Source organism: Schistosoma mansoni, chromosome 6 (genome assembly GCF_000237925.1).
Source record: "Schistosoma mansoni strain Puerto Rico chromosome 6, complete genome".
Classification (NCBI taxonomy): Eukaryota; Metazoa; Platyhelminthes; class Trematoda; order Strigeidida; family Schistosomatidae; genus Schistosoma; species Schistosoma mansoni.
The window spans coordinates 12,683,804-12,695,326 of NC_031500.1; the positions used below are offsets into that span (position 1 = coordinate 12,683,804).

Below are 11,523 nucleotides of genomic sequence, written 5' to 3' on the forward strand. Positions count from 1 at the left end.
GATTCAACAAACAATACTAAGTGAATTTAAACTTCACCCCATTGCACAAGCAAGTAGATATCAGGACTCAGTAGTTAAGTGGATAATGTAATGGCGTTTGAAGTGAAAGGTACTGGGTTCGAATCTCAGAGTAAATATCAGTTCTGAGATGCAGGTACATCCAGTTGATGAGTCCCAAATAGGACGAAATGCGCATCAAACTGGATTCCACTGCTAGCCACTATCTATCTTTGCTTACATTAATTGATAATATTTTCGGTTCAATAAGATGAATGACAAAATGGGTTTCCTGTCTAGTTTGATGAAAACCATCATGCATTCTATAGTTATGGAAAATGTTAGTTAGATTTATATTAATTTTTAGTTTTCATATAGAATATCATATTAATATGTATAGATTTTCATTATATTATTGCATATATTTGCATATATTAAGCTAAATCAATTTTGAAAGGTTTTTGTGAAGCTTAAGAATGGCTTTTCATCACAAACTAACATCATTTGGAAAAGTAATAAGAAATAGGGAACACTAGGAAGTTGTTCTGTGCTAGTTTAAAACTACTATATACGAAAATCCCTCCATATTGAATCGACACTATGACTTTCAATTCTCATAATGTGCACGATATATTCCGAAACTCAAGTGGCATGAGGTTTGAGTCCCAGATTGAAGATCAACACACTGGGATGCAAGTGTATCTAGCTGACTAGTTTTAAATAAGGCAAAATGTGCGTCACATATTTCACTGATTGTCACTGTCCAAATCCGCTTAATGATATCTATAAAGAAACTTAGTATCATTAAGGATCTATTTGCCAACCACTGAAGACTATATAGTTCATGAAATGTTCAGTCACTTAGATATAAATATATGCTTTATAAAGCAACTAACTCAATAGAATATAGCCTCCAAGTCTCTTTAAATAATATAATATTACTGGTCCTACCTATAAATAGCTATGATTCATCTCTAGAATTTATTGCATGCATTATCATTAGTCTTCTGTCGAACAGATCCATTGTTGCACAGTTAGGTATATTGGGTAAGGAAAAACAAACAGTATATGTTGGAGCTTCTCAATTCATTCTTTAATTAAAATTATGCTCTTTTAAGCAGGACTCACCAGCTAAGTGAATGGGAAAGTGACCTGAACTACTAGATATGTCATTATTAAGTTTACATGTCTACATTGAATGTTAAATAATCAAGCCATATTAGCTAGTATCTCACATTTCGAAGGTTAAGCTGAAATCTGGATAGTTTCTATTCTGATCATAATTCGCTCAATGGTATGATAGAATTTTATTTTACAAATTAATCGATCAGTGTAAAACTTAAATTCGATTCATATTCTAATAGTTGAATCTATGAGTCGATATAAGCTAGGCTACCATTATAAACTTGGAAGTATTGGAAGGCTATTTCATCCTAGTATGGTACTCCTCAGCAGTTTGCATCCACCATTCTGCATGTGAGACTCAAACTCAAGACCTTCGGTCTCACGAGCAAACGCTAAACCTCTAAGCCTCTGAACCGGTATTCAACGGTGTTGATATCTAACTTCAACCGATCCATGATCTTATGCAACCGTTGGTCTATTGTCCGAAGTGGATGATTGTATCCACCCGACATGGATTGAACTCCAGTGGTCACAACTTCTCATTCGAACTCCAGGAAATCCACCTTGAAACTAGTCACTAGTGAACATATGATTATTATCAGGATGGGAATTTATGGAGATTGTAGTAATTTGGTAGTTGAATTTATGAAAAGATCTGAGCTAGACCATCACTGAAAACCAGAAAGCACTGGGTTCAAGTCCCGCGTGCAGGACCGTGGATGCACACTGCCGAGGGGTCCCACACTTTGAGATTTACAATAGTAGTCTAGATTAGATCGACTCATAAATTCAACCATTAAAATTACTACCATCTCCACAAATCCTCATTCTGATTCATATTTTATTTACTCATTTCTACTCAATCTTACCTGAAGGTAACGTTTACCATTCTCTTGATATCCATATTCATTATCTAATGAAATAGCATAACCATACATAATCCCATAATCTGTATGTATAGATCGACTATTTTTACAACAATCTGGTTGGAAATCATTAACACATCCAGGAATCGGATCACATATTGGTCCAGTTTTTGATATAATATTAAAACAACATTCATTATGATAACATCCAATAGGTTTTAAACAATAATTTAATTGACTCCATGTTAACCGGGTCCATATTGAAATCATAATCAATGTCTTTAATATACTACTCATTATGATCATGATAGAATGATAAATTGAAATGAACTATCAAGCCATTTATGTAATAATCCAAACTTTGCCTTTGACCTGGTCATTTTTTCGGATTATTCATTTGGATATATGAATTGTAGAACCTGAAGAGAATTTATCGAAATGAATATTCTTCGTTCAAATATGAGTCTTCTAAGATGATGGTAGATCTTTCAATGAATAATCCAAACTATAAACTATTAGGAATGAGAAGATTTCAACTGAAACTGAAATGAATACTTTATCATTATAACTGGATATCGTATGTGTGTGTTTTCAATAAGGTACCAATCATAAACATTTGTTTGTATGTGTTATATAACAGTTGACTACTTGCAAGTAGTATTCTTATGATAGAATATAAATTTTTTAGTTAGGTAATATTCAATATGAATCATAATGATATACAATTTTCGATATTTGTATACACATGACTTGGATAAAGTAAATGGAAACCGAGAGAGAGAGGGAGGGAGGGAGAGGGAGAGGGAGAGTGAGAGTGAGTGAGTGAGAGAAACAGAGATAGCAACACAAATTGTGTACACATAGTGTCATAATACCTGTCTATTTTATTAGAGTCAATCTTGGACAGACTATTGTATTTTGTATATGTAAATATATATATATATACATACAAAGAGAGGAAGATGGTGAACATACCTAGTTTGTGTATAGAAACAAGTGATTACATTTATATGCAAACATAGATAGATGTGTTTCAGTTCTCTCTTATTTGTTACATTCTATTGATAAACTATGTTCACAAGAAAGAAATAGATTACTCATTAATGATTTGGAGAGTTTATGAATCATATAAGCTATCAGAATTGAGTTTATATGCAAATGTTATAACTAATGTATTGTAGAGTAACCAGTGGAGTTCAACCAGGTCTGTTGGGAGATAGTAACTCACTGAAGACAATTGGTGAATGGTTGCTCAAACTTCATGGATTGGTTGAAGTTAGACATTAACACAATTGGATGCCGGCCGGCTCAGTGGTCTATCCGTTAAGCGCTCTGGCGTGAGACTAATAGGTCCTGGGTTTGAATCTCGCGAGGCGGGATCGTGGATGCGCACTACTGAGGAGTCTCACAATAGGAAGAAAGGGCCGTCTAGTGCGTCCAGGTTTGCCATGGTGGTCTAGCTTCAATTGACTTATGATCTCAACAATATAAAATGACTAAAATCTCCACAAAACCCCCTTCTGATAAATTGTAGAGATTGTTAAGTTTTATAGGTTATATAATGAATTTAGGCATCTTATTGAAAACCAAGATGAATTGAATAGTTATTTCGTTTCTGGCATGAGATTACTTACTTACTTACTTACTTACGCCTGTTACCCCTCGTGGAGGAGCATAGGCCGCCCATCAGCATTCTCCATCCAACTCTGTCCTAAACAATCCTTTCCAGTTCTTTCCAGTTACCATTCATTCTTTTCATAGTTGCTTCTATTTCCCGGCGTATTGTGTTCTTTGGCCTTCCTCTTTTCCTTTTTCCTTCCGTATTTCAAGTTAGGGCTTGCCTCATGATGCAGTTCGGTGATGAAATTATTCATCAGAAATAAGAAAGAACAATTCCATTAGAGGATGGAATTTGGAACTTTCAGGTTAAGGTGACAAGCACTTGACCGTTACACTATTAAGTTATTATTATAACTGAAATCATGAATCATTTGAAGCTAGACCACCATGGAAAACGTGGAAGCACTGGACGGCTGTTTCAACCTACTGTGGGACTCCTCAGCAGCGCGCATCCACGATCCCGCCTCACGAGATTCGAATTCAGGACCTATCAGTCTCGCGTGCGGCGTTTAACCACTAGACCACTGATTCGGCATCCAACAGTATTAATGTCTAACTTCAATTATTTACATTTCATTTCATTAGTTTATGTAATGAATAACTAATACATTTAAATACTTTATGTTGTGTTTATACCAATCATAATTATACAATACAATTTCATACTACTTACCCGAAATTCGAGTTCTTGGTTGCGTCATATCGAAGTTCTAGACTTATAAGGATTAGTATTATTTCGTTATATTATTTCAAATTCACAGCTTATCTCTGATATCCTAGTAGCATAACATCTAACTACGTTTAAAATGTACTGATTAAATATCATGTAAAGTCTTCAGATAAAATTGATGAAGGTCTACATACCAAATAACTAGTCCCCCAAGTACGTTGTTTATTTGTAATAGTAACTTTATAGTCCCGTTATTATTAATTATGAATGAAGTTTGATTAGTCTTTGTTGAGATATATACAACCTAAGTACACCGCCTGTAGGTTCATTATGTAACATATTTTGGAATATATACATGAATTTTGGTTAGTTACTTCATATCTCAGTTTGTTAACATTTAAATTGTAACTCGAACCTAATATCTAACGTCAACAAATAACACCCATTCAAGATCCAAGTATGCTAATGTTGATAATAAGATAACATAGACACTTACGATTATTTGATTGAGATCATGCATCGACCAATGTTAGACCACTATTGTAAGCCCGGAAGTACTGGCCGACCGTTCCGTCTTAGTATGAGGTTCTTCAGCAGTGCGCATCCATGATTCCGCACGCGTGATTCGAACCCAGTTTTTTCAATCTCATCTGCAAACGCTTAGCCTCTAAACCAATGAGTCGGCATCCAGTAGTGTTAATGTCTAACTTTAATCAATCCACGAAATTGCACGGTTAGCTAAAATACTTTCCACTTGGTATTGTTTGTTTGAATCTTCCCATCGATGTGTTAGGACTGCAACTGGTCAGTCTCTAATTGGCATATGTGCATACTGTGCGTATTGCCTCAATAGAGCCTTGATTCACAAGCGTGGTAAGCAGAGATGGATAGCGGCTAGCAGTGTGGACAGAGTGAACATCAACTCTGAGATGCAGGTACACCCAGCTGACGAGTCCCAAATAGGACGAAACTCGCGTCCTGGATTCCACTGCTAGCCACTATCCATCTCTGCTTAAAATACTTTTCTCTCAGTTATGATGCATAATTTAACAAACTTATTCATAACAAAATCAGATATGTTGTCTACATTATAAAATTCACATGACTATAATATATTTTAAAAGGTCATTCAATATTCAACACTGGATAACTTAAATGAAAACTAGGTGTATCCAGAGTGAATCTATTAATCTTACAATAGTACCACCTAATAATTTATTAGCATATATAGATACAGATACATATGAGATATGCTATTCCAGTATTTATCTTTCAATTTATTTTGTCATAACTAACTTGTGCGATATGTATTAGCGTATAGGGTCCAGGGTTTCCTGTTGACCATCTCCAACCACCATCTTATTAGCGTATAGGTGATTGTTTGGACATTTGTCTTTTATTTAAATTAGTATAAGCTAAGCGATTCAACTATAGTCGGAACCGACAAAACACATAAACTGTAGACAACTAGTATTCATTACGAGTGACATCATTCTATAAGATGAATTTAGTTTTGAATTTTATACAGAATCGATTTAAGTAGATATTATAATAAGTAACTGACTTGAATTATACTGTTGTTGATATTCAGTAATACAACTCGATCGTATCTGTCAGTACAATGACTGATGGAATTAAATAATGTTAACAGTGGGATAGTTATGGGATGACTGTCGTGCAATATAATAGTTTCTGTTAACCTACCATTGCTTCTATCTTGTACTGGAGTTATTATTTGTCTACATTGATGACCTGATAGAGTCAAAGTGACTGGAATACTTGTTGAAGTCCTACCATAATTGGCGGAAGTGCCGGAATAAAAGCAAGGACCTAAGGTTCGAAGTTGATATTTTACTTCTGATTACACTCGGGTGTGATGATAATGAGGTCAATCCCTCAGACGATTAACATATATAGGACATCTGCCTTCCCACAAGCGGGTCAGGAAAAATACTGGAAATACTGGCACCTCACCTTACTTTACGGATTCCCTTCACCTGAAGTGAAACCGTAAAAATAAGAAACTAGCACATTTATTACTACTTGCTAGAGGTTGGGATGTAATCAATCTAAAAAAGCTGTTCCTTGGGCTCTATAGTCACGCTTCTAACATGCCATAACCATTAATAATCCAATTTCCTCCCCAAGAACATCCAAAAACAGTATCCTCCCATGATATGGGGAAACGTATAGTGACACTCGCTCATACACTTCTGACAGAACGTGTGATCACCTTATTCATGATAGATCGTCAACTGGTTGAACTTTAAGATCTAGGCTCCTGAATTTCAACTGAGTGATCTATCTCGCTTGTCGAAAGGTCTGAATGGTCAAGTAAAAACCACTTTATCTGATTTTATAGGAATTAAGATTATACTCGAAGCGATTTATTTTGATAATATAAACCCTTTTTGTAATTTTAAAATAATTCCGTAACATCCTATGCTTACTCAACAACAGTGTTTTATGGGAGAGGACAAACGAGCTTCCGGCTGAAGGGGAAATTAGGAAAAGTCGTTGGGAGTGGATAGGACATACATTGAGGAAATCACTAAACTGCATCACGTAAGCAAGTTCTATGCCCACAAATTGAATTATATATCAAAAGAATCCAATTGATATCACATTGTACTATATCTAAAAAAATCATAGAGATGAAATGAAATCTGTATTAAGGTTCAACGTTATATATCCTCCTTCTATCTACCATTTATTTATGATGTTACACTAACCAATCCACATAAAGTAATTCGTTTCTGATCATTTCATCGAAAATGACAATTATGGTCTATTAGTCTTTTTAAAGGGAGGGGGGAGGTAAAAAGACAATTTAAAAATGAGATTTGTCTAGGATGGTTAATGAGATGAATTGCAGAAATCTCCCGTTTGTATTTGTTTTCTGATATTTACAATGTTGAACAAAAGAAAATTAATCACTGTTTATTATCCAATACCCTGGTACGACAGAGAGTGGGGAGAGTACGCTCTCCCTCTCGAAATACCCTAACTTGGCCACGCGTATATAGCCTCTGACAGGGAAGTCCTACTCACTGCCTTCTCTCAACATTAATGTTGCTTACAAAACTGAGAGAACGAAGACTGAATGTCCAGCGTTTTAACCGAGTTGGTGGACACGGAAAGTCCACCTAGGGGAGTTGTAAAACCCTCATTCCAAACCAGTGATGCACATGGGCTCCAGTATCCTGAGGGAACAAATGACGTTGATCACCGGCTACCATGGGACTGACTGCATCTCCTCACGATGCTCCACTGCCTTGTGGGTCAGACATTTAGGTCAAAGGCTCCGGGTGTGACTTTCTGAGAAAACCACCTGCTTCGGTTTGAGCACCTGGGCAGTATCACAGCCCTCACACAAATCAAATGAGATTTTTGTGGCGCATATGTACCTGGTGCCACTTTGTACCAATATTTATTTGTTTAAATAAATAAATTATAAAAAATCAAGTAATCAGCCAATTTTATTAGTAAATTACTACTGTGTATCAGTCCTTATGTAAAAAAGTGATTAGCGATAGCTGAACATGTTATCAAATAGAACAATATGAATGTGAAATTTTTCAAGGAAACGGAAATAGTAGTAGTTGCTTGTTCTTTAAGGAAATCAAACCCTATTTGAAGAAACCGAAAATTCTTTGTGATTAAAATGATTCTTGATCGACTTGTCACTGTATGAACGGTGAAAACTTTAAACTACATTTATACTACTCACGAGTAGTTTCGCATGCAAAGTAAAATTTCTGGTGCAGATGACCATTTGTATATTCATTGACCATAGAATACCAAATATTTTTATGGAAAATTTACAAAAACGATTTTTGATTTTATCGTAATATCCTTTACTCCAAACACCGAGTAAATAGCAGAAAATTTATTATAAAGTGGCTAGGGATAATCAGTAGGCGTTGGTACTATTTGGTTTCTTACTACTTAGTCATCGTCAGTAAGGTGAATCTATAGTCTGAAAGCGACCGCTTTCCATATGATAAAATAACCCAGGTAGCCCAGTAACTTTCAATACTGTTTGACCCAAGATTTCAGATAGACTCTATTCATGAATAACAACTAAAATAAAACTTAAGTCAATCGGATTCGGCAGAATGTCACAGACTCCACCACATTGTATCTTGGCCGACAGAATGTAATCAGGACTAAAAGACAAAATAAGCATATCTTTGGCTATTACTCAGTGACAAATCATTGGGTTAGTAGGAGTTTAAGATGAAAATTCTAAACATTCAATTCATTTTTTGGTTTACGAATTGTTTCAGCTGGATGACTTAACTAACTTGAGAAACTGCCGTTCTAAACATTGTTAACACCAATATCTGCATACTTTAGCAGTTTCTCAATTAAAACACACATCTTAAAGCAAGACGACACTATCAGAAGTGTCTAATTGAGCTACCTAGCATTCCCTACTATTTCTACACCTTCAGACTTTCTGGAATCTCTATGAAAGTCTTTTTTTAGTAAAGTTAAATAGTAACTAACAGTGAAATACAGCAAGCGGATCTTCATATATCTATTACTGTCATGTCCGTAGAATGCTTTATTGCCATTTACTATACACTGAGACGCGTCGTAAGAACACAAAGACCGGTGATATGGATTTATTTGACACTAGAATTAAATCCAATTGATGCATGAATACTTACTTACTTACTTACTTATGCCTGTTACCCCTCGTGGAGGAGCATAGGCCGCTCACCAGCATTCTCCATCCAACTCTGTCCTGAGCCTTCCTTTCCAGTCCTTTCCAGTTAACATTCATCCTTTTCGTATCTGCTTCTATTTACTGGCGTAGTGTGTTCTTTGACCTTCCTCTTTTCCGCTTCCATTCCGGATTCCAAGTTAGGGATTGAGTCGTGATGCAGTGTGGTGATTTCCTTAATGTATGTCCGATCCACTTCCAACGTCTTTTCCTAATTTCCTCTTCAGCTGGAAGCTGGTTTGTCCTCTCCCATAAAACACTGTTGCTGATAGTATCCGGCCAATGGATGTTGAGTATTTTGCGTAGACAACTATTTATAAATACTTGTACCTTCCTGATGATGGTCGTAGTAGTTCTCCACGTTTCAGCTCTGTACAGTAGGACTGTCTTGACGTTCGTATTGAAGATTGTGACTTTGAAATTAGTTGACAGTTGTTTTGAATTCCATGTGTTCTTCAATTGTAGAAATGCTGCCCTTGCTTTACCAATCCTCGCCTTTACATCTACATCCGATCCTCCTTGTTTATCAACGATGCTCCCCAGGTACTTGAATGTTTCCACCTCTTCCAGAGTTTCGCCATCAAGTGTGATTGCGTTGGTGTTCTCCGTGTTGCATTTGAGAATCTTGCTTTTTCCTTTGTGAATGTGGAGGCCTATCGATGCAGAGGCTGCTGCTACATTTGCTGTCTTCATCTGCATTTGATCGTGTGTATGAGAGAGGAGGGCTAGGTCATCTGTGAAGTCCAAATCATCTAATTGATTCTGAGAAGTCCATTGTATTCCGTATTTCCCTTCAGATGTCGAATTCCTCATAATCCAGTCAATGACTAGAAGAAAGAGGAATGGGGAGAGTAGACAGCCTTGTCTGACTCCGGTCCTTACTGGAAAAGCATCTGTCAGCTGTCCTCCATGCATGACTTTGCACTGTAGTCCATCGTATGAGTTTTGGATAATGTTGACAATCTTTTCAGGTACTCCATAGTGTCGAAGAAGTTCCCATAATGTTCTCCTGTCCACGCTGTCAAACGCCTTCTCATAGTCAATGAAGTTGACGTATAGTGATGAGTTCCACTCAACTGATTGTTCAACGATGATCCGTATTGCCTCAATTCGGTCTGTGCACGACCTATCCTTACGGAATCCAGCCTGTTGATCCCTAAGTTCGGCGTCTACTGTGTCTTTCATCCGATTCAGCAGCACTCTGTTGAAAACTTTTCCTGGTACTGATAACAAACTGATGCCTCTGTAGTTTTCACATTTGCTCAGATCTCCTTTCTTTGGTATCTTGATGAGATATCCTTCTTTCCAGTCCATTGGCACTTGTTCTTCCTCCCAAATCTTCTTGAATAGAAGGTGAAGCATGTTTGCAGTTACTTCAATGTCTGACTTCAATGCCTCAACTGGTATATTGTCAGGTCCTGCCGCCTTCCCACTTTTGATTTGTCTGATGGCCATCTTGGCTTCTTCGATCGTTGGTGGAGTGACATCTATTGGAAGGTCAGTGTGGGCTGCTTCGATGTTCGGTGGGTTCAATGGGGCTGGTCTGTTCGGCAGTTCCTCGAAGTATTCTGCCCATCTTTTCCTCTGTTCTTGAATCTCAGTGATTGTCTTTCCTTCTTTGTCCTTGACTGGTCTCTCTAGTTTGCTATATCTCCCTGCCAATTTCTTCGTTGTATCATATGGTTGTCTCATATTCCCTTCTCTTGCAGCTTTTTCCGCAGTCGTTGCTAGTTCTCGCATGTATTTCTGCTTGTCGGCTTTAATGCTTTTCATCACTTTCCTGTTTGCTTCTGCGTATTCTGCTTGTGCTTTGACTTTCTCTGCTCGTGTTCGGCTGTTGTTAATTGTTAGTTTCTTGTTCTTCCTTTCTTGAATTTTGTCCAGGGTTGCTATAGAGATCCATTCCTTATGGTGATGCTTCTTAGGACCTAGAACCTCCTGACACGTTGAAGTTAGTGCTTCTTTTATCCCTTTCCAGTTGTCCTCCAAAGTAGTTTCTTGTTCTTTCAGTAGATCCTGTAGAGCTTGGAACCTGTTGTTGAGAGTTATCTTGAATTCGTTTAGCTTGTCAGTATCTCGAAGGAAGGTTGTATTGAACCTTTGCAGTGCTGTTTGTCCAGTTTTCCAGTGTTTCTTTAGCTTCAGTCTCATCTTGGCCACAACCAGGTGGTGATCTGAAGCTATGTCAGCTCCTCTCCGGGTTCTCATATCTTCTATTGATCTTCGGAATTTTTTTGTTGATACAGATGTGGTCTATCTGGTTCTCTGTGGTTTGGTCCGGTGAGATCCATGTAGCTTTGTGTATGCGCTTGTGTGGGAATATTGTGCCGCCTATAACCAATTTGTTGAATGCACATAGGTTTGCAAGTCTCTCCCCATTTTCATTTCTCTCTCCTACTCCATGTCGTCCAATTACATCTTCATATCCTGTGTTGTCCACTCCAACTTTAGCATTTAGATCTCCCATCAGGATGGTGAGGTCCTTTCGTGAGCACTTCTCTATAATTGATTGC

At 37.1% G+C, this 11,523-nt stretch overlaps 1 protein-coding gene across 1 annotated transcript in view; it reads right to left on the reverse strand.

Annotated features, from left to right (window-relative positions):
• Window positions 1–2,501, reverse strand: part of Smp_141510 (family S9 non-peptidase homologue (S09 family)) — a gene marked incomplete at its 3' end in the record, with an annotated part of 44,473 nt that extends 41,972 nt beyond the window's left edge. Inside the window, exon 1 of the mRNA XM_018798302.1 lies at window positions 1,992–2,501. Coding sequence (XP_018653257.1) covers window positions 1,992–2,294 — 303 coding nt within the window. The 5' untranslated portion in view covers window positions 2,295–2,501. The remainder of the gene's footprint in view (window positions 1–1,991) is intronic.
• Between the last annotated feature and the right edge of the window lie 9,022 nt (window positions 2,502–11,523).